At 40.0% G+C, this 24,266-nt stretch overlaps 2 protein-coding genes and 1 long non-coding RNA gene across 4 annotated transcripts; all 3 read right to left on the bottom strand.

Moving 5' to 3' along the window:
• Window positions 1-77: 77 nt before the first annotated feature.
• LOC311285473 (uncharacterized protein) lies at window positions 78-14,987 on the bottom strand. 2 transcript variants are annotated; one of them, XM_084401120.1, is made up of 4 exons: window positions 14,493-14,987; window positions 6,199-6,257; window positions 640-2,239; window positions 78-542 (listed from the first exon to the last, which is right to left on the bottom strand). In XM_084401120.1, exons 3-4 carry the CDS (start codon window positions 1,428-1,430, stop codon window positions 473-475), a joined length of 861 nt encoding a protein of 286 aa, XP_084257246.1. In that variant the 5' UTR covers window positions 1,431-2,239; window positions 6,199-6,257; window positions 14,493-14,987; the 3' UTR covers window positions 78-472. The 2 variants fall into 2 exon arrangements, with proteins under 2 accessions (XP_084257246.1, XP_084257245.1); XM_084401119.1 differs by lacking the exon at window positions 6,199-6,257.
• Window positions 9,313-10,608, bottom strand: LOC311285433 (paraneoplastic antigen Ma1 homolog; the record flags this gene model as incomplete). The annotated part of the gene is made up of 1 exon (XM_084401088.1): window positions 9,313-10,608. One exon carries the CDS (start codon window positions 10,606-10,608, stop codon window positions 9,313-9,315), a length of 1,296 nt encoding a protein of 431 aa, XP_084257214.1.
• Window positions 14,988-16,832: 1,845 nt separating the features above from the next.
• On the bottom strand, window positions 16,833-24,207 carry LOC311285383. The gene is made up of 3 exons (XR_014626348.1): window positions 22,252-24,207; window positions 17,701-21,646; window positions 16,833-17,499 (listed from the first exon to the last, which is right to left on the bottom strand). It is a non-coding gene; the product is annotated as an uncharacterized lncRNA (long non-coding RNA).
• Window positions 24,208-24,266: the final 59 nt, after the last annotated feature.

Below are 24,266 nucleotides of genomic sequence, written 5' to 3'. Positions count from 1 at the left end.
CAGATTTTACTTTCACAACGTATGTACATATTTATTTTGTAGTCTGTATGCTACTAAACATTTTCAAATAGCCTACAATGTGTTGTGTTTAGGCTAAATGTATGTAGGCTAAGTTGTATACAATAACTTGGCATTATCATGGATGAAGCTTATCATATTACACCTTGAAGGAGCAAGTGATGATCGTTTGCCATTGAGCAGTAGGCCAGTGGAACTAAACATGCATTCCACCAGCACACTACCTGGTGAAATGGAGAGGTAGCACCAGGCCATAGCGGACAGTGTGGGGAAAGTATTGCTATGGGTTCGCCAAAAGTCCAATGCTCCTTGGTCTCTTGTTCTCACTGCCAGAAAAGCATCTATCTCTTGGTCAAGGATAGAACTTGAAGAATGAGCTTCTGCATCTTCTTGTGCCTCTGCTAATAATTCTAGTCGCAGGCGTTTCGCACTTCCTCCCACATCTCCATCATGGTCACCATTCCCACCAGAAGGACCTCCAGAACCACCTCTCATCTCCAACCCCAAACACTGTTGAACTGAATCTGAAAAGTGAAATATATGCATAAGGCAAATGGCTGTTAAAATCAAAACCATGAGAAAAGTAAGTGGTTAGCAAGTACACGGAAATATCAATGTCACCTGGAGGAGTTCAGTTTCTCATGGAGATTCTGCAGCAGCTCTCTGCTTTCATCTTTCGTCATAGTGATATCTCTGACAGCTGGATCAAACACTGCGGTGGCTCTAACCAGATCTGACATGGGGATTCGTTTGTCCATGTTTTTCACTATTCGTTCTTTGACTCTCTTCATTAGTAGTGGATCTCTGGGAGCCACTGCACAGATTTTCTTGATTCGAGCCCTGATTAGTGGTATGGCACTCAGGTTTGGACTGACTTCACTTATAATGAGAGTGAATTTCTCAAAGTCTTCCAAAAAGCTAACTAAGTTACAAAGTAGCTTGATGTCATCAGATAGGAGGCATAACAAGGGCTTTCCTATCCTCTTCAGGATTTCAGTGACTTCTGTCTCCATACTGACTAAGCTTCTGATCATGTTGAGGACACTGTTCCAACGTGTTGGCACTGTGGTCTTCAGTGTTTTGTGTGTCTGTGAGCCCTGTTTTGATTTCTTAGTTCCCAGCTGCCAATCCTCTGCATCATCCATTTCATCAATAGGATCATTGGAATCTGCATCAATTTCATCTTGCAGGTCTTGAATCTTGGCAAATATGTCTGCCTCTTTCTGCTCCAACACAAATTCCTCTATTAGATGTGCCTTGAAGTGCAGTGCACTGACAATATCTTTGCATTGGGAAATTAAGGCTTGTGCTTCAGGGATTTTGGTAAGAGTGTCTGTTATGAGTAAGTTGTGTAAACAGTGTGCTACGCATGTTACTCTCTCATGGCCCAGTAACCGGGACAACTTAATCATATTCGCTGCCCCTGTTGTGTCAAAGAGCAACACATTTTTATCTTTGGGAAGGAATTCTTCGAGTAATTCCCTTACAAACACTGTAAGGTTTTCTGATGTGTGATTTTCTACAGGTTTACCACACAAAGTGTAAACAGAAGGAAATTCCAGTTCGCATCTACAGTGCAGATTCTCACACCAACATATGGGTATCGATGATGAGCATCAGTCCAGCCATCTAAAATTATAGTACCACTGACAATGTCTGCCAGTTGTTCTTTGACTTTGGACTTCAAACCCATGTAGACATCTGCCAGGGCTGTTGTTGCAAGGGCTATGCTATTTGGCAAATTGAGATGAATATTTTTCTTGTTGAATGCTTGAAAACCTTCCTTTTCTATTAATTCAAAAGGGAGCAGGTCCTGGCACAGCCACATCACGATGTCACGATTAACATCAAACTGGGAAGTAGCTGGGCTTCCTTTCGGCACAGTTTGGATCCAGTTAGTCAGTTTACTTGATTGTTCTTTGAGAAATATTGTACTCTCTTTGTGTGCAGCTTTGGCATGAGCAAGGAAGTTTCCACTTGATGTTTTTTCTGCCAAGCTGTACACTTTTGACAGCATTCCATGTTCTTTTGTCATTTCTGCTTCAAAGCAGAGTTTGCAGTAGAGTTTGTCATCAATGCGATTTCACATACATGCCCATATATGTCCAAAAATGTGAACGAAGGCTACGAGCAGAATCAACACTGTGAGGCCTCCATGTCACACCAGAATCCTTAAGCAGATGTGTTCGTGATGTGCTGATATATTTGTTAATTCCGCGTCCTAAAAGAGAACAAAAATATCCATAAAACACTAGTCCTGACACAATGACAAAATGGCATTATAGTCCTGACAAAAAGGCATTCTTACTTACAAGAACGGTTGCACAAAACACCTAAAGTGAAGATTTAGAACTAGAACTAGCCTACTTGAGCTATTTGGTAATATTAGCTATAGTGCTAGGCACATTCAATAGCCACTGTAACGTTAGTGAATAATGTCCCTGCTGCTGTGTAAGAATGCACACTTGTCAAACTTCACGGAGTAACGTTATGCATATATTTATGACGTACAGTAATTCGCTGTTCAACTTTATAGTTAAGGCGAGACACTACGGGTGAATAGGGTAACATTTCTAACTAGCAGATATCACCATGAAACTTTCCCAGTTGATTACTTACATTAAAGGAACACTCCGACTTTTTGAGACTTTAGCTTATTCACATTATCCCCCAGAGTTAGATAAGTCCATACATACCTTTTTCATTTCTGTGCGTTCTGTAAGTGTTATCTGACGCACCCACCGCTAGCCTAGCTTAGCACAAAGACTGGATGTAAATGGATAGTGTTAGCATAGTAATCCCAATAAGTGACAAAATAATGCAAACATTTTCCTATTTACATGTTGTGATCTGTATAGTCACAGCGTGTACAAAAAACAAGGCTATATGAGACAGAGACCATTTTTAATCGTATAAATACTGGGAACTATATTCTCACTCGGCGTAGGAGCACAGCTAGCGTTACTTGGGCGGAGTGGCTACTTGGGCGGAGTGATCAGCGCAGCACACGAGACGCCCTGTTCTGTTGATGGTTCCGTAAACAAAACAAACGTGACTAACTCGCTAGACGTGACTCATGATCATGGCTGACTTTGAGGAATTGTCAGACTCAGAGGAATTTTACTGTGTATCAAACCAAGATCCCGAACCATATAGGTTTGAGCCAGAATACACAGACGAGGAGTTACAAACTTTGGAAGCTGTAAGACAAGATGTCGAATGTATAAAAAATTATTACAGGAATAGATATATTTGAAATGCAATTTATTACAGCTGACCAAATGTAATCAACAGCATATAATACAGTAATGTTAGATAATTGCATTACAATAGCCTAGAATATGGGGAGAGTAATTGCACAAGGCAAATAGTTTTTGCACAATGAACCCACAGACAGTAACATTAGCCTACTATTTCACAAACATTTTCTCAAAAAAGAAAACTGCCCATCCCCCTCCAATTCATTAGCAAATTGAATGTTATAACGTTAGTCCTGAGAGTTACATTTAGCGCCGCTCATTTGTTATTGAGCGATACAGTGTGTTCATGACAACACAATAATAACAATAACGAGGATACACGGAGCCCCTATTCACGTAATAATTTCACTAAGTTTACATTACATTAGCATGGCACTGTTACAGTATGGCTAATGTTAGTCATCTCAAAACATAACGGAACACTTACCGCAGCAACAGGTGATCCAATTTGTCCTGTCTTTATCGATGGGATGTCTGTATCCTTTAGCACACGTTTCATGGTCCGTGTGGCAACTTGCATTTTTTTCAAAATAGTCGTCCTCAGTGAAATGTTCTGAGCAAACTAAATACTTCTTGATGGTGTTTACAGGTGTGTTTGGAACGATACCCAGAACAAGTAGCCATCGATTCATCAGGTCAGCGTTTTTGGTTGGAATTCTATGAAATATCATAGTATTACCTGGTCTCCCCTGTTTATTGTCGCAGCTCTTTACAATACAGCGAACACCCATGACTGTAAACTTTAAATTTACTATCTAGTAATTGCTGACTCTATTACTCCAACTCTGAGCGAACTCTCTGCTCCTCACCACAGGGCGTCTCGTGTGCTGCGCTGATCACTCCGCCCAAGTAGCTGTGCTCCTACGCCTAGTGAGAATATAGTTCCCAGTATTTATACGATTAAAAATGGTCTCTGTCTCATATAGCCTTGTTATTTGTACACACTGTGACTATACAGATCACAACATGTAAATAGGAAAATGTTTGCATTATTTTGTCACTTATTGGGATTACTATGCTAACACTATCCATTTACATCCAGTCTTTGTGCTAAGCTAGGCTAGCGGTGGGTGCGTCAAATAACACTTACAGAACGCACAGAAATGAAAAAGGTATGTATGGACTTATCTAACTCTGGGGGATAATGTGAATAAGCTAAAGTCTCAAAAAGTCGGAGTGTTCCTTTAAGATGAGAAAAAAATGTATTACAAGTTTTCTTTAATTTAATGTTTAAATATGCAAATTAGGCAATATCTAATTAAATATGTGCTAATTTGCATATATTTAAAAAAATGAAATCTGAGTATTGGATAAAGCCAGGTTAAAAATATTTTTTTCATTGTGTTCACATATTAGATGGGAAAAAAAATTACAGAGAGATTTATGGATATCTACTTTTGTTATCCTGTAAATCAGAATATACTGTGTCAATAGCCTTAAAAAAAAAACGATTTTCGCCATGTTTTTTTGTAATAAAATGTTATATATATCAGGCTAGGAATAATATATTTACAAATCCCTCTGTAAATGTCTTCATAATATAACTAGGTACTACCAGATCCCGTCTACGGAGAGCCTTGGCACTTCCTATTAGCCCCATTGTATCGATCTTGGTTGCAGTTCCATTAGAATTCCACTGGAGGTGATCGCGGGCGAGTGCAGAATGAATGGGAGTCTATGGGGCTAGACGGCTAAATGTGTCTCTTTCACCCGATTGCCGTTGAGAAATCTCAGATTTGATTGTAGGTTTTGCAAGTTCAACATGGGTTATAGGTCGAAAGTTGAATGAACGAGTACTTATGTCCTTTCGATTTCTTACAGGTTGAGTTGTTGTTGCCCATAACACGCTAGCATTCTGCTAATGACGTCAGCATTCTGACGTCATTGACATTTTAAAAGACTAAAAAGACTAAACCAAATAAGAGACTCTAAAAAATCTAACACCCAGCAATGTGAAATTTCTTTGCATCTCCTTTCGAATACAACATTCAAATTACTAGACAAAAAATTATATCCTGAGAAAAGTGGATTTTGAGGGTTTTTCGCCATAGACCTCCATTCATTCTGCACTCGCCTGCGAGCGCCCACGCATGGACAGAGACGTGTTACTGCAGCCAGTCCAGAAACCGTAAGTAAGCAGAGAGTGCCAATTCTCTTCCTATTAGACATTCTCTGGTACTACTGAAGTCGAGATTTCGGACTTGGAGTATGAGAGAAAGGTCATTTTGAGAAAACGGGCTTTAAAGATTTATCATCAGCCAATGAGATCGCGCATTCGGTCTTTTTACTTTCACGATTGGTTGCTGATAAAAAGGAAATGACCATATTTGGATCCAACAGGATTGTACAGAAGAGAGAGAGCTTCCTAACGGTGCATGTGATGAGAGGGTGACGGCAGAGATCGCGGAGAAGTATGTTGATTAAGAACGCCAACTTTTGTTGAATTTATGAGAAATCTACAGACGCAAACAGACGTAAAATAAAGACCTAAATGTGTATTTCGGACTTTTTTTCACTACAAGTCTGAAAGAAGACATGTTATTGAAGACAAATATCCAAAAATCTCAAAATTGACCAGTAAAAAAAACGATGTTTTTGCCTGCCGTGTCTCGCCTTAATATAAACACACACTGTTATCAGTATTATTTTGGACAAAGTTTTGCACATTTCACTTCAATGTACACTGAAGCATGCGTCGTGAATTAGAAATGTGGAAACGGTGGTTTGTTACTGCAGTAATATCACGTTCAGTGCTATAAATCTCTCCGTTCCAGAATATTTGGTTCATAACATCAATCTTTGATTCAGGTGTTTGTGCAACCGTGCCCTGAAGATTTAACAAAAGTCTGGGTAGGCCTAAATTAAAAAAAAAAAGTAAGTAGAAATTAGGAAAGTATGTGAGAAGTGAGATCAAAATTACCTTGCTTGCTTCTTTCCGCCATTTCACCTCAGTGCGAGAAAAAAAATGCATCGCTTCTTCTGTATGGAAAACGAGCAATTTTAATTGGTTGTCAATTCATTGTGAGTCTGTGTATCGTAGCAACGAGCACAAGACTGTGCTGTTATGAATCCAGTGGGAAAATAGATCTCGTGTATTGTTTATATATTTTGTGTGTGTATGTCTCTATGTGATAGAATTATTATTTGATGCAAATAATTCTAGCCGGCTCAGCCAAACTTTATCAGATGGCGGCTCAATTTGGCTTACGAAATTATTGGCTGGCGGCGGCTGAAATTCTAAATGGTGCAAATGGCGGCGCCTGGCGGCGGCTTCGAGGTCTAGCATGGTAGGCACTTTGTTAAGCCACTTCTTTTTTTACTGGAGCAATGATGGGGTCTTGCTCTTGAGCTGACCTTAGATCTGCTTTTGTCCACCACTCCATTTGACCAGTTTCAAGCTGGGCAGGACAAGCATACATCATTGGAATACTTTGTGGAGAGACACAGAGTTGGTCTATCAACCTTGAAGGAGACTCACCACCTAGGGATGAGCTGGTTAGATGACATACAGCCTTCACTGCTGTTTGTGGTATCTCTGCCCACTCATCAGACTCCGTGCTAGAAGGATATCGAGACAGTACATCCACATTTTGTTTTCCTGGCTTGTATTGTAAGCTAAAATCATAAGTGGCTAATGCAGCTAGCCATCGATGTCCAGTGGCATTCAACTTGGCACTAATCAAGATGTAGGTGAGTGGATTATTATCAGTTCTCACAACAAACTTGACACCATACAGGTAGTCATGGAACTTATCAAATACTGCCCACTTGAGAGCCAGGAATTCCAGTTGGTGTGTCGGATAAAGCTGCTCGGTAGAACTCAACTTTCGGCTTGCATAAGCCACTGGACGCAACCCCTCTGGGTATTCTTGATTCAGGACTGCACCTAAACCATTCAAACTGGCGTCAACATGAAGCACATAGGGCTTAGTGGAATACGCAAAAGCCAAGACTGGGGCATTAGTAAGGCAGTGAACAATCTTCCTGAATGCCTCTGTACATGCTTGATTCCAGCGTTCACCAAAGGGTTCAGTCTCCTTGAAATACTTCCCTGTTGAAACAGTGTCTCTTTTCCCTTTCACTGGTGGATAACCTTTGGTGAGGTCTGTCAGTGGTCTCACAATTGCGGAATAATCCTTAATAAAGCACCGGTAAAACCCGCAAAATCCTAAGAAAGACTGCAAGGACTTGAGATCAGTCGGCATTTTCCAGCGGGTGACTGCTTCCACCTTCTCTGGGTCTGGGGCAATTCCAGAAGCAGAAACAATGTGTCCCACGTACTTGACTTTCTCTTGACAGAATTGGCATTTGTCGATGGACACTTTTAACCCAAACTCTTCAAGACGGTCAAGCACAAGAGTCTCTCTTCGTGTTCTTCCAGCGTACGACTGAACACAATCAAATCATCCAGATAAACAATAACCTGCAGTAAATGCATGTCTCCCACTACCTTCTCCATGAGCCGCTGGAACGTAGCAGGAGCTCCAGTAACTGTGGCATGCGCTCAAACTGATAAAACCCCAATGCATGTGAATGCAGTTTTGTCCTTGCTCTCCTCTGCCATCTCAACCTGATAGTAACCACTTCGCAAGTCTAATACTGTAAACCATCTGCTACCAGACAAGCAATCCAACACATCATCTATTCTTGGGGTTGTGTACTGGTCAGGAATAGTTCGACTGTTGAGTGTTCGATAGTCAATGCACATCCTCACACTTCCATTTTTCTTTCTAGCAATCACAATGGGTGATGCATAAGGACTTTGAGACTCTTTTATTATGCCCGCTGCCAGTAGGTCCTTTATGTGTCGACGCACATCATCAATGTCGGCAGGAGTTATGCGATGAGATCTCTCTCTGAATGGTCTGGGGTTATTTAATTGAATGTGATGTTTCACACGCTTTGCCAATCCAACGTCCCACTCCTCAAGCGAGAACACATTGATCCTTTCAGACAGCTTTTGCCGTAACCTTTTTTCCCATTCAACAGGAATGACAGATGTGCCAAAGTTAAACAAGTCTGGGTCGATCTTCTTCAATATGCTTCTCTCTCTGCAAGTCTCTGTGACAGTATCAGTTGGAAACATGTGAGCAAGGACAGTGCCAGGGGGTACAGCAACCTCTTTGGATGTTTCATTATGCACAGGCAGCTGAAAGGTGTCCATGTTTATAGCTGAGAAAGGCAGCACCACGGAGGGAATGAATAGTCCCGCAGGTAATTGGTCATCAGCCGTGGCTTCAACTACAAAAATGTCCTTCCTCAATGGTTTTTCATACTCATATCTTACAGTCCGCATATGCTTCACCTCTCGGAGGAACAATAAGAGCACGGGGCCCCAACCATTTGACCTTCGCTTCTGGCTTTTCGGTTAAGCAAACACCAGGGTAGTTGGACTGGATCCTTAAGGCATGCAACACAGGAGGAGTATTTGGGTTTCCACTCAATCCAGCTAATCTTCCAAAAAAACTGGAATTCGTCCCAATTATCACAGGGACTTGCTGAAAACCTTGGGGCTCAGGGAAAACCAATGCTAGAATGGAGATAGACTCTTCCACTCCAGTAAAAGAAGCAGGAAATGAGGCATCAATCACTATGCACCCCTTGTACGGATAGCTTGAGGAGCTCAATCCCCAAATAGAGAGGCCATGAAGAGGCTGTAAAGGCACCTCAGATAGGTATTTGGAATACCATGAGTCAAAAACAATTGCCACCTGAGACCCACTGTCTATCAGTGCTTTGCATGGATGTCCATTTATCTTCACTGAAACAGTGGAGGAGGGACCCACCAGTCCTTTTGGAAGACAGTTTGCTCCTGAGACATCAACCTGACTTCTTGCAGAATAACAATCGTGAGTCCCAGCCTTAGAACTGTCTCTTGAGGCATCATTCCTTCCACTCGTTGCCTTCCTTAGCGAACGGACCAGTTTCTGAATAACCAAAGCAAGATTCTAATGAACTTTACATTTTGTGGCGATGTGCCCATCTTCCCCACACCGGTAACAGAAGAAATCTTCCCTATCAGTGGAAGATCAGACTAAGCAGAAACAGGTTTGGGATGCTGTTGCTGAGCATGTTCTAGTGGCAAACCATAGCCTACCTTCAATACTCCTAACTTCTGCTGCAGCTGTTGTATTTGTTGTTTCAGGGCTTCGACTTCATCTAGTGGTGTCTCCACACTTTTCTTAGTGGGCTTAGATTTTGACTTCAGCATCCTGTGAGCATTGGAATTTTTTGGAGATTCATCCCCTAATCGGGTTTTTAAGGCCTGGATCTCTGCTCTTAACTCGCTTACAACTGCAAAGCTGAGTTTTTGTTCCTGACTCTGTACTGTCTTTACAGTAGTTCTGATTTTCTGTCTGGCGGCTTCACTCTCTTCTGCTTCTCGGATCTCATTTAACAGAGCTGAGAAGGTAGGTGGTTGCATTTTTCTCTCTCGCAGCCTTAACTGTAGAGGCATCAGGTCTGACTCTACTGCTCCTCTAATCAATTGCTCTACTCTCACTCTATCCACCATCTGTGGGGACAGTCCACCTCTTTGTACCACTTTTGTTAATGATTTCTCTACTCTGCGGAGGAAATCAGACAGTGCTTCACCAGGACACTGGCGGAGAAGATGGAAAGCAAAGTACAAATCTTCACCTGATTCAGAGGTTCCGAAAGTACTTTCTAAAGCTTCTAGATACTGTAGAGCATCAGCATCAGGACTAGAAAATCTCACGGCTTTGACAATATCAAGAGCAGGCCCCTTTAAGCTATCCACAATTCTTCTCTTCTCTTTCTCAGAGCACTCGCACTCTGTGATCATCATGCGAGCTTGGTCCATCCAGTTCTCCATATTTTCTTCTCCTGGCGGTGTTGGAACAGAACCAGAAAAAGTATGTAACCGTCTATATGCTCTACTGTCAGTGGTTTGTCTGCCCGTTTTGTCCAACAGGTCCCCCACAGCCCGAATTATCGACTCAGGAGAACCAGCATTGAGACTGGAAGGAGAAACTAAGGATTGCAAATCCAGCATGGACTTCCCTTCGTTAGCGAGGAACATTGCCAGCTTTTCGGCAAACTTTGCAGGAGAGGGATCACACTCCTGAACTATTACCACCCTCCATGAATCTTCCCCCTCATCAGGCAGCAATACTGGTGGAACGGTCAATGGGTTAATAGCTTCCCGACACTCACATAATACTTTTAAAGTATCTGGGCTAACACCTACTTTGGTAGCTCTTACACGTACCCTTTCCCAAGCTTTCACGGTCTGAGCTACATCCTCAATATAGGCCACATCAGCTTCAGCAGGAACCCCTACCAGCAAAATGGCATGCGTTTCATCCATGGTCTTTGCACCATGAGGTAAGTTCTGCTCGGAGCTCAGGGTTTCCACCCAAATTCATCACCGCAAGCAGGGTTAGAACAGAACTAGGTTAAGGGGGTTTCTGGGTTAACTATTAAACTAGGGTGTAGGGCTGTAGTCAAGACCACCTTTGTTGAGTCCAAGACAAGTCCAAGACCAGGACTAGTCGAGTCCAAGACAAGACCGAGTCCAAAAAGGTTCGAGTCCGAGTCAAGACCGAGTCCAGGACAGGGAAAAAAAAAAGTCTTATGCATGATATTATCAAGACAATCATTTTGGGTTATTATTTGTTGATCTAAAAGTAAAAACAGTCTCACAACACCCAGGATTTTTAAGTATAGATATTCCCCTTGATATCATCTAATCTTCTAATCTAAAGAAAACAATGATGACATATGGTGATACCTCATAATAGCAGTGTTAGAACTGATATACAAACACCAACCTACTACTATTACCACTGCTAGGTACTAGTACTGAGCATTTGAGCAACTAAATGACAATAGCTTCACTCCAGTAAAATATATCTGTGATCATTTCTTCACGTTAAACCGAACTTTTATTTTGACGGGTTTCTGAGCATATCTGACGATGAAATGCTGAAGATGAACGTGTACTTGAGTATGTGTAGTACATGAACCTGCACTCATTTGCAGATACTCGCTGAACAATCAGACTTTGATAGCAGTCTTTAATATTTACAGTCACTAGTCCATATAGCAATTTGATATTATGATCGGCAGTGAATAGATGGATCTGTTATTTCAGCTATGCGCCGGTATTGCAGTAAATAATAGAAAATAAATAACACACGCGCAGGTCATCATCTACGGAGGTTCTGCGGAAGTCTGCGGGAAGCATACTACAATAATACGTTATTACTGGGAACATAATAAAAAAACCTGGACTCGGTCGGGACCAAAAGCCATATTTGGCAAGACCAGTGGCCGAGACCGAGACAAGTCCGAGTCCGAATACCAGCGAGTCCGAGACAAGTCCGAGACCATAGAAAAACGGTCTCGAGTCCGGACTCGAGTCCGGACTCGAGTACTACAGCCCTGCTGGGGTGTAAGAAAAAAATCCCTGTATGGGCCACCACTTTATGTATCAATCGAATTTTGCAGTCTCTCGACTAATTGTAAAGGAACTCTCTTAACACCCTTTAGCACAATACACTATCACCTCTGTCTAGTTATAACCCTGACTTTTTATGTGAATGTGAATTAACACAATAGAAATATTCAGTTTAATCTTCAACCAAACCAATTAATAAAACTTGATGTAATCACTTCAAGTCAACAATTACAGTGTTTATTAAAACAAATATGAATTTAAATGAAAAATAGACAAGATGAAACTAGAAGGATGATAAATAAACAGTAAACTACAATTAACTGTCTATTTTAGAATGATGTCATCGAGGGGCAGTTAGGATATTTTAGTAATACACAATCTCTATGATTAATGTACTTTTAAAATTGTATGACAACCCACAGATGAATATGAATACAGCAGTTGAGTACAGATTTTTTCAACCAATAATAAATCAAAGGTCTCTCAATATGGTTTTAACACTTCTTTAAATGCACCATAAAATCTACTTACATGTATATGCACTGCCCTTTACAGAAAAGTAATAACAATAAATCGAACCCCTCTTTGGAAAATTCTATGGCAGTTTTAAATTGACCAATAAACACATTAACTCACGTTGGCCCACACACACACAATCACGCTCACCCCTCGTTGCAGGCCTGTACCGTTGCTCGCGTGCGTTGTGGCCGCAAAAATAAAAAGATAATTGGCCGCTTCACTCCGAAGAGCCAAATAAACATTAAATGGGATACCTTAACTCCTTAGTGAAAAGTCCTCCCGAGTTAGGAAACTCGAATCACTCAGTTTGTCCCTGATAAGCGCGTCCTGGCCTCCTCATGATCCCTCGTTGCCAGGGGAACCCTGAACCTCTCGGTGATTCAGGGCGCTACCTGGATCAAAGGGTATAGAAGTACCAAGAGGCGTAACTCAATAGAACGTTCCATTGCAACAAACGCACCCATGCGCAGAGCTGCAGCTCCGCCATCTTGGACTGAACGCAACACAGCTGTCATAGAATTGAACGATACCGGTTCCAATTCAAAAGCAGTTAAGGGAACTAAATAGTAGTTTCTAGTTTTTAATATCTCTATAGCAGACATCCCAAGTCTACGGGAAGTTCCGGGAGTCTCCCGCATATTGATAGCGGCTCCCTGATGCCCGCAAATTAGCTAAAATCTCCCGGAATCTAGAGCGAGCGAACAAGAGCGCGCAGCTCCAAACCGTGTCGAGCACACGGCAGAAAGGGTGAGGGAGCGAGAGACCTTGCGTGTGTGTGCTAGTGAGCCTGAAAATGTTTTAGACATAAAGAAAAATATAATGGATTCTCGATTTGTGATGCGGCTGCAAGCTGTAACACACATATGTGCTCTTTTTATGTGTTTATTAGAGGTTGAATTCAAATCAAATACTGCCAAACCACCCATACTACCTCTGAATAGGATGTCTTATAGAGTAAAATATATATTTTGTAATATATATATTTTATATCAAATATAAATAATTATATTTTAAAATTTGTACATTTTAATAAACTCAAACTTATATAACTTTTTTTCTGTTTCACTTTCATAATTTATTTCACTTCAACAATAATCTGGCAAATGTCTTCTTTAAAACAATGAATTAATAAAGCGGTCATTTGCCAGGTTAGATGTTCATATATCTCTGAAAATATGTGATTTAAAAAGCCCATTTCGAGTCTTGACTCAATTTCGACCAAATACATAAAGTTAGTAAACTGTTACTGCAGTTATGGGATAGCTTACATTAACGTTACAGCACCTGTTATCGTTGACGTTAGCTCACTTTAACGTTAATAAAAACCTTTTCTACTTTACCTCTCTGGATCTTTGGGGAATATATGAAATGCTAGTTGATTGGTTGTACACTGGTAGCTGTTGCAGTTGATGGCAGAACACTGTTTTCTTTGTTTCCAATTATTTCCAGACATAATGTTAATGCTGTATACCGTAGTTGTGCTAACGGTAAAGCCTTTGGTTTCAGTCCAAAATGGCGACAGCAGCACCATCTAGTGATTGTTGTCAAAACTGCAACGGCGTTTCGCCTCTTGGTACTTCTATACTCTTTGCCTGGATGTCCAGTCGTGAAGCTTCTCCTTATCACCGTTATTCACGTTGATATTAAAAGTACACAACTACCAACAGAATAGTGACTAAGTATCTAAATACTAGCACTAACTCGTCTGGAACTCAAACAAGTATATGACAAGCTGAAAAATAACTCAGCTTTCCGCTTACAGATCGCGAACCTTGCGAAACCAAAACAAAGTTCTGTTAAATAAACTATTTCAACACTTCTTGTTAGTAAAATAAATAAAATCAACCAATCCTGGTCGGATTAATCACGATTCTTTCACACATACAGCAGTGCGCTTCAAACACACACCATCCGCCATTCGCCTCCTATTCTCCTTTTTCTTTTTCTTTTCTCACAACTCCCAAGAACCAATTATACATCACATTACAAAGGTATAAGGCGGGCTTAATAAATTATACACCAATGAACTAACATGTTCGTAAAACCCACGTTTTGCACATGTAAATTACAACCAAACTCTATCACAGAACGATGCTCTTAAAGGGGTAGATACCCATATGCACACATAATAAAGAAATATGAACCCAGTACCCAAGAAACATTATTAGAAAGGGTCTTAAATACTCCCGTTTAACTTGGAGGAGAAAATCCCTGAATTACATTTGTAACTGACAAGAGGATTTCCCTTAATGACAAAAAAAAAGCAGGATTACCTTAATGCTGGGATGAACGGAAGCATGCATGCATTTCCTTGACTTTCTTCATGTTGTATTTGTAGCTTGTTGTTGCAATCCTTGTGAGACATGCATGTGCATTGATGAGGTGGGTTCTCTGTTTCCTCTTTATAATGTTCATTGTTGAAAAAGTTGACTCACAAGTAAATGTGCTCACAAAACATCTCTTTTGTGGCTTCAAAGTGGGAAAATCTTCTTCAGACACCAAACTCCAGAAGTCACAGAGGATTTGTGGAAGAGCTGAGGGGGGAATTTGAATCCAGATTCAAAGATGTGAATGAGCACAAGGAGATTTTCAACTTTTTGAAAACCCCCTCCATGTGGATGTGTCATCTCTCACTCCAACTATCACTCTGCTCTGCCCTACTCTGTATGCTGCTGTAGAAAGTGAAATGGTAGAATTGCAGACAAAAGACATTCTCAAAGTTGAACTCAGAGCAGGTTATAGTCGGAGTGAGAGATGACACATCCACGTGGAAGGGGTTTTCAATAAAGTTGAAAATCTCCTTGTGCTCGTTCACATCTTTGAATCTGGATTCAAATTCCCCCTCAGCTCTTTCAAAACATTAACAAATCATCTGTGGCTGAAGTGCTGCTGCAGAGATGTGTCAGTTGTGGTGACAGCTCTAAGTTTGGGGAAGTGAGTTCATGCGCGTTTGAAAGTTTGGATGACAATCAAGGTAAGCAGATAATAAAATGGTGTGCCTTGTCACTACAGACGTAGCCTTGACTAATCAGTCTGTGTGACGAGAGTACAGACTTCAACTATTGTGAACATTGTCTGACGTGCATTATGAGGGCTAGCTATTTGCTTAATAAAAATAGGCTCATGGTACAAATTACGTTTTGTCAAATCGGGCAAGTGGCATTTTAAAATTCCCCAAATTATCAAAGGTTGGCCAGATTGTGATCGAACCCTGCTTCAGATACGAGGCTCCTGGAGAGGTGGTGAAAGCAGGCCAAACTGCCACTGTGGCATAGGCTACAACAGGCCTAATGTGTGAAACTTGTGTGTTGTGGTTTTCTGGGGAGGTGGAGTAACTATAATGTGTCCCTTTTGTTTTGAGATTTCTTATTGTTTTGATGTTGTTGTTTTACATGTTTGTTATTTAATCAACTCTATCTTATTTTTTTATATCAATCGATCAATCAATAAAATAATTGTACATTTTGAAAACATGTTTCCATTCTATTAGTGTTTTTTTTTTTTTTTTTTTTTTTTTTTTTTTTTTTTTATAAATCAGGGTTTATACTAAGTAAACAAGGACTGACATTTTTAAAGTTAGGGTTGCCAAAAATTTTCTCTGAAGTTTTACAGAGTCTCACTCCAGCCAAAGTCCCAAAGTTGGCAACCCTGCCGTTGTTGCATGCTCCGAATCTTTAGTTCCCTCGTTTGTCACTGTCACATTGCTTTGGTGCTGTCCACTTGGTGCGCGACTTTGTTTAATAAGAAATCGATCCATTTTCAGTCCGTATATAACACAATAAAATGCTGGAAATAACCGTAGCTAAGCTAGCGTTATGTGTATGAAGTGCCAGGTTGTTAGTGTCCTCCGATTTAATTGCTCCAGTTTGGCGACATTTTATTTTAATTTTTTAGTAGATGCCCAAATATATTCCATATTCACAAGCATGCTATATGATAGATAAAAATCAAGTTGTATTTGTTAACAGTGCACTGTGAACTAACATGAACAAACAATTAACCATTAGCAAAGATTAATTAATACTGCAATGAATGTATTGCTCATTGTTAGAGAGGCAAAGTTTTGAAAATGTGTTTAATCAGTAAAAAAAAAAAAAAAAAAAAACTAAGAATTACACTACTGTAAAGAGACCTTGCAGCAGAAAAGAAATTTCAATAACAAAGAATTGAACACGAACTTAATTGCAATACAGTATACTGTCAATTACAGTAAATAGATAAATTCAGCATCCTCTGCCAAGTTGCATTACGGTCCTGGTAATGACCATACTAGAGCAGTTTAGTCTTCCTCTCCCTCCCTTAGGCAGTCATCTCTCAGTTCAGCAAAAATGCTAAATGTAAGAACTTAAGTAACTGGCTACGAATAAGTTTGACAATTATGAGTTTAAGGGTTTACAACATGTGCTACTATATTTACTGTACATAGAATAGTGAAGGTTCTCCCATCTAAAGTACTGCTACTGTGTGCTGTAATTATACTGTATGTGTGAGTAGTATACGAGCATGTAGACCAATTTCCTTAATGGTCATTCCTGCGAAAGAACATGGTCAAAGTGCTTTGTATATCATCAGGAACAAATTCACATCCATGAGAAGACAGACAAGGTTAAGGTGTAACAAACAAGTACACTTTATTAAAGTGCAGAGTGAGCAGTGCTGATAGAGATGGTCGATGATGGAATGCTGATAATGGTGAACGCTGATAATGGTGAACACTTAGCTGAACTTGAGTAATGTCTTTACAGAACAGACAATGACAATCAAGACAACGATGGACAGCAACGATGAGGAACAACAGGGCTTCGGGTAAGTTGATCTATGGTGCAGGTAAGTAGAGGAGTCTTGTATCGACGAGATGTGAAGGACACGGTGGCAGATATAGGGAGTGTAATCATGAGGTGCAGGTGCAGGTGCCGGTAATTAGAATTCAGGTGACTGATCTGGTGGGTGGAGGGCAATGATCCGGTGCAGTGGGCGGAAGTGATTGCTCTGTTGACTCCGTGACAGTACCCCCTCCTCTACGATCGGCTCCTAAAATTGCAACGACCTCGACCTCTGGGTGCAGGACGAGTTGGATTATCATGGTGAAACTGGGTTAGGAGGGAGGGGTCAAGTATATCATCTCGAGCTACCCAGGAACATTCCTCTGGACCGTACCCCTCCCAATCAACCAGATACTCCAGCCGGTTGCCCGTTGTCACGAGTTGATGATGGACTGGACTCTATAGATGAGCTCTTCTTTGGCAACTTCAGGAGGAGGTATGTCAGCTTCACCAGGTTCTGTATGAGGGGAGATAAAGGTTCAGTGAAGGGCTTCAAGAGGGAAACATGAAAGGATGGTGATATACGATACTGTGCAGGATGGTTAAGCCGGTAGGTGACGTTGTTGAGCTGCCTCTGGATGGTGAAAGGACCTATATAGCAGGGACTCAGCTTACGGCAGGGCAGGCGAAGATGGATATCTCGGGTGGATAACCATACCTTTTGTCCAGGTTGGTACTGTGGAGTCTCTGATCTTCAGACGTTGGCTTGAGATGTCTTCGCACTGCCTGCTGTAGATGGACATGAGCTGAGTCCCACACCCTTTCGCTCTGCTCGAACCAGTGGGTAACAGCTGGAACGTCGGATGGCTCGCCGGACCAGGGAAACAGGGGTGGTTGATATCCGAGGATGCACTGAAACGGAGTAAGCCCGGGTGTAGACTGGCGAAGGGAGTTCTGGGCGTACTGATAATTGGAATAGTTACACCACTTATTACAGTATTACATATTATCATCATGAATAACCATTAATTGTCGAATCTTGGGATCTAGACCTTTACGATAGGCTGTGAGGAGAGCCATCTCATTCCATCCACTTGCCACAGTGAGAGTGCCGAAATGCAAGGAATATGAACTCACTGATTGATTACCTTGAAGGTGTTACAGTTGATCATGAACGGATAGCGATGACGTAGTTTGGCCGAAGACTTATTTGAAGTGTGTTAGAAATGCAGACAATGACTTAGTAACGGGAACATCGGCTTGCCATAGCGCTTGAGCCCACTGAAGAGCGTGTCCGGAGAGGAGAGAGATCACGAACGCAATACACGCTCGATCGGTGGGGTATAGGTGAGGTTGCATTTCAAAATGAAGACTGCACTTTAGAAGAAACACGCCGCCTCACCACTGTATGTCGCTGGTCGGGCCATGGGACTGGCAGAGGCAGCAGGTGAAGTGGTGGATTGTGGAGGAAGTGCATGACAAACGGCGTTCACCAATTCAGTGAAGGAATCCATGGCAGCGGTGCTCGTGCTCTACAAGTTGGTGGTCTGGTTTTCTGTCACATCCATGAGAAGACAGACAAGGTTAAAGTGTAACAAACAAGTAAACTTTATTAAAGTGCAGAGTGAGCAGTACTGATAAGCCCAGAGATCTCACACAGAGATTCCGGAAAATACACGGATAAAGTGACCCGGGATTTGACCCGGGTTCATTTGATTTTGGTTCATTCACACTGCCAGTGATTTTCCGGAATCAGAGAGCGCGTTCACACACAACCCGTGTATGTCCCAGAAAGACACGTGACATCGATGTGACTTGTAATGTCTCAGCAGCGTCTTCAGTTTGCTTATGAGCTGCGATCTCTCCCTCGAGAAACCACGCTTGTGCATTTATTTCTCTGATTCGATCATAAAATTGCGCATTTCGTACCGTTTCACAGCTGGCGAACGATCCCGGCTTCAGCGTCATCACTATGACACGGCATTATTGCGGCTTTTGTTCACACAGCGCGCGTCCCGGGACTGAACACGGCAATGTTACTAGGTCCCCAACCCGGCATCGATCCCGGCATTAAACCCGGGTCGTGTTTGCGTTCACACAGAAGGCGTTCCGGCAATTTGCCGGCAATTTCCCGGGTTCAATGTGCTGTGTGAAAGGGGCTATAGAGATGATCGATGACGGAATGCTGATAATGGTGAACACTTAGCTGAGCTTGAGTAATATCTTTATAGAACGGATGATGGATGATGGATGATGGAAACAGACAGCAACAATGAGGAACAACAGAGCTTTGGGTAAGTAGATCTATGGTGCAGCTAAGTAGAGAAGTCTTGCATCAACAAGACCAGACATTGAAGTGAAGGACATAGTGGCAGATATAGAGAGTGTAATCATGAGGTGCAGGTGCCGGTGATTAAAATTCAGGTGACTGTGATCTGGTGGGCGGAGTGCAATGATCCGGTGCAGTGGGCGGAAGTGATGGCTCTGTTGACTCCGTGACACAAATGTCCTTTGACCCTGTCCCCTTAATTTTTCTTTTTCTTTTTCTCTCCTCTTCCTCTTCCTTGTTTTCTTCGTGGCCCTATTTATATTAGCCTGAGATTCTGATTGGTGTGTCATCCATCGGTTTTGTTACTTAATGTTTACACATGGATAAATGTGTGCTGTTTGAGTTCACAGTGTGACACCTGAGGTAATTATATTACATGTTTCCATTTTCTGAATGAGAACATGGTTAAACCTGTGTAAAATGCAGGCATTTTTGTGTAGAGTTTTGCAGAAAACATTGAGAAAATTGGAATATGTGTGAAAACAATTGAATGTTTTGAGAAACGGGTCTTTGTTTCTAAAAATGAATGAATGGTTTGGGAAATTGGGCCAACTGAACCAGTTATAGTGTGTTAACAATCGAGAAAAACTGTAAATGTGATCACATATGCAGAATTATTTTTTCAAAAATCTCTCTATATCTATAAGTGGCCTTGACAATGGCAGTCTTTGTAAGACTTGTCAACATTCAAAGTTTCAACATGAAGGTTGTTGGGTAATTTGAAGTGTTCCTCCTTCCTTCTTCCTTATGTTTCGCCAGTGCTGAGGCTGAGGTCTCTTCACTTCTAGAACCCAGAAGTTCACGGTGATAATCCCCAATTGTTTGTCTTTAAGGTGTGCAAAGGTTTCTTCCTTGATTTATTCATTAAAATCCAGCCTGTACTTTGTTCTAGCAAAGTTTCTAAATCATGTCATGTAATGGTATTTCCTGCATTAGGTTAGGGTTAGGGTTAGTTAGGGTAAGTTCCTAACAGTTCATTTGAATGTTTATACCATGTTAACTTTACAGCTAATAATTTGTCATTAAACATTACAGTTTTTCTGAATTGCTAAAAACACTAAACTCCATTCTTTGAACCAAATTGTCAATAGCCTAAACCAATTTGTCGAATAAATCACTATTTCTGCAAAACCTTACACAAGTTCAGGCAGTTAGACACTGTTTGCAAATCTCCTGCAATATTTTTGCAAAACTCTGAACACATTCTCACTCATTAAAACACTTTTCTGGCGGGAGACAACATTGTCTGTGATATGAACAAAGTCCTCAGGCCAGAGCCATCAGGAAAACATGATGCTGAAGCAGAATTAATCTCTCATTGACCTTGATTTTGCAGTTGCACAACTTACAGTATCTGAGTGTTCCGTACACCTTCACCTTACTCAGTTGCAGTTACTATACTTTTTTATGTAATTGCAAAAATTGTTTACTGTATACAATATATTTTTTTTTTCTGTAACATTCTGGATGCTGTGTTCTCCATTGATGTAGTGTCCAATAAATTATCTGTACTGCTTATTTTATTGACTGGTGTGTGTGTGTATGATCTGAAAGCATTGTTTGATTTTGAGTAGAGGCAAAATGGTTTTGAAGCAATTGTTTGACTTTGCCAGAAGAGTCAATTGTTTTGTGAGTTTTGTTTGAAAATTTGGATTTGTGTTTAGTGTTGTGAGAAAATGGGTGAAGGTTTCAAGAAATGTGTCTTAGCAAGTGTGAAAAACTGTAAATTTGCCGTGACACCCACTGGCTCATCTTACCCCTAGTGTTGGGAAGGTTACTTTGGAAATGTAATGGGTTACAGATTTCAAGTTACCCTATTTAGAATGTAATAAGTGGTGTAACTATTCCAATTACTATATTAAAGTAATATAACTGATTACATTTGATTACTTTTATATTACTTTTCTAATTTCCAGCACACAGCATTTTTATCACTTGCCATGGTGGCAACTCTTGGACAGATTGTAGCCTAAAGCTTTTGGCGAAAATGTGGATTGATGTAATTGGCAGACGTGGTGCGCTGCAAATTCAAACGAGAACCAATCAAAAGCTTCAGAATAGCATCGCTTTACGAAACGGCCTTTAAATGGCAGGAGGCATCGTGCACATCAAAAAACAAGCAAAGCAACAAAATATTAATATTCAACATAACCTAGCTTTTACATAAAATATTCAGATGTAACCCCCTTTGTAATCGTTAACATTTTCATAAGTAACTGTAATTACAACATTTTTCAGTTACTGATTAGAGTTACATTTATTTTGTAATTGAATTACGTAACTCCTTTACATGTAACTAGTTTCCACTCACCACTGCTTACCCCACTCTCCCCTCCTGGGGGGGGGGGGGGGGGATGGTTTGTTCTGTTAACCCAGTTCTGTAACCCAGTAACTCAAAGTGTTCAAGCTCAAATGGTAGGTCATTCTCTGATAGGATCAAAGACATCAGCAAAAACATTGCTTAAGATAGTAAAATACAACTAGGTGATATAATCATATAGCTAGGATCATAAATAGGCTTATTGCTTTCTGAAAGGAACAAAACACTTCCCATATCTTTTGTTGTTGCCATCAAAGGCAATCAACCTCCACTTTTTTTATAACATAAATGAATACATTTATTTTATTTATTTTAAGGGCTTCTATTTTCGTCTGTGTCGGGTTGTCACCTGATGTCTAATGAATTAACTCAATAATTGACAAACAGCCCACATACAAAAACACCGTATTTGCAAGATTAATAATAATTTTCGATGATAACCTCTTTAAATAGTGCTGACAGGACAATTTCAGTAATTCCCAAAAGTCTGTTTAGTCACTAGTATTTGTGATACAATGTGATACAGCAGTAAAATAGTATCCTCTAGCTTTAATAATCTGTCATATGCTTTCTTTTAGCAATAAAAAACAAAAACAAATATTGACAAATTTTTACTGTACCTTATCTGTGTCACTTCATGAACTAAAAAGTCTAGGTTGAGTCTATTTATTTTATCAAATAAAATAGATAAAATCACATCACCTCAGGTAAACAAAAAGAGAAAAGTCTCATCTTTTACAGGTTTGTTAAATGTTAAAACTTTAAGTTTAATTGATACGTCATGAGAAGTACAAAAACAAAAAAAGTACAAAAGAGAAGTACAAAACCCACAAAAATACGTTGAGAGTCTCAGACTGGAGTGAATAAGTGACAGTTTGTAGTTCATTCGTCAGTAATGTCTCTGTTGAAAATTTCTTGAGGTCTTGAGGTTTGCCTTCACTTAGCCAACCAAGTGAAGTAAGTTCCTCTAAATACTTTCAACATATCTGTATGAGAAAAATTCTGCAAGACCAAAAATAAAATGATTCAATTGGTTTTCAAGTCTGCAGGCGTTTACTTTTAGTGGTAAAAAATGCAATAAAAATGACATGAATTGAAACTTCATATGACTCCAATAATGAAAGAGTCTTTCAATTTTTGAAAAACAGAAATGAAAAGATGAAAAACATAGGCAGACTTTGTGCCCAAAAAAGTACGGATAATAATTTGACAAATGAAGTCTGTAGGTTTAAAGCTAACATTAAATATCTTGTTACTGATAAAGCCCTTGTGTGTGCCAGCATGTTTTTCATGAAATGTTCTGTAATCAGGCCAACGTTTGCTTTAAAACAACTTCATAAACAGGCTCTGATTCATCACATCATGTGGTTTGTTGCCATAAACTCTATGACAGGTGCAATGCCGATAAAAAAAAAAAAAAACACCTTAGTCCAGACACTGATAAATTTAGAGAAGGAAATGTTTCCAAGCAGGAGAGCTTCCCGACATCTTAGTGAGAGATTATAGGTCACTAGGCTAGTAAACAATTTCAACTATTGTTTGGCTGTCGCACAGTAGAGATTTATTAACTTCCTTAATTAGAAAACTAAAAGAAACGTTTCAACACACCTGATTGAATTTATGTTACCTGTGATTTTAAAAACTTTTTCTCTAAAAGTATTGTGCTTAAATGTTTAAAATGAGATTTGTGGACAATATAAATTGTTTATGTATGAATAAGTTTTTTTATGCAACTAACATGCTGTTATTATTATTATGGATGAACTGGAGTGGATAATGAAAGAGCCACGAGTGTCCATCACACATTTAAACTCTTTCAATATTGTTTAAAAAGCAGGAAGTTGTTTAAGATAATGTCCAAAGTTGAAATTGACTTTGAAGCAGATAGAATATAAGAGAGTTTTATATTGTTTAATATTTTTGGCACTATATATAATTCCCATACTTCCAATTAATACTTCGGTTACACTTTATTTCGATAGTCCACTTCAGACATTTTACTACTTATAAGTAACTTGTCAACTGCATGTTAACTAACACTCATTAGAGTATAGTAGACTGTAGTTGACTGTTAGGTCAGACTGTTTGGTCAGAGTTACTGTAGGTGATAAGATTCAGGTTAGTAGAATAAGTTAACATGTTGGTGGACCATCACAAGTGTTAGCAGATACAGCCAGTCTACTAATACTCTAATGACTGGTAGCTGACATAGTTGCAAAGTTACTTAAAGTTATTATATCTATTTCATGAACAATGTCTACCTGTATGCCTTTCATTCTTCTGCTGAACACAAAAGAATATATTTTGAAGAACATTGGAAACTAAAAAACATAGGGGCCTATTGACCTGCATTGGACAAAAACACTCAGACATTTGTCAAAATATTATGTTTTATGTTCCACAGAAGAAAGGCATACAAGTTTGGAATGAGGGTGAGCAAATAATGACAGAATATTTTTTTTTTTTTTTTTTTTTTTGTGAACCATTGCCTTTAAATATTTAGTGTCAGTATTAAGAAGAAGATAAATCTGTAATTATTGTCCTTGCATTCCTGTAATGTAGAGTAATGAAGAGTAAATAATTGTCAGACTGTCACCTCAAATAAATCAATAAATCAAACTGATTAATGTAAATA

This window comes from Rutilus rutilus, assembly GCF_951802725.1.
Source record: "Rutilus rutilus genome assembly, chromosome: 25".
In the NCBI taxonomy this organism is placed as follows: domain Eukaryota; kingdom Metazoa; phylum Chordata; class Actinopteri; order Cypriniformes; family Leuciscidae; genus Rutilus; species Rutilus rutilus.
Note: the sequence above shows the minus strand (reverse complement) of the source record. Positions and strands in the feature narration are given on the sequence as shown.

Excerpts from the sequence above, each read along its gene's own strand:
- LOC311285473 (XM_084401120.1), bottom strand. The coding sequence starts at position 1,430 with ATGATTAAGTTGTCCCGGTTACTGGGCCATGAGAGAGTAACATGCGTA. Across the intron at positions 543-639 it reads GAGAAACTGAACTCCTCCAG|ATTCAGTTCAACAGTGTTTG; the intron begins GTGACATTGATA and ends TTCACTTTTCAG.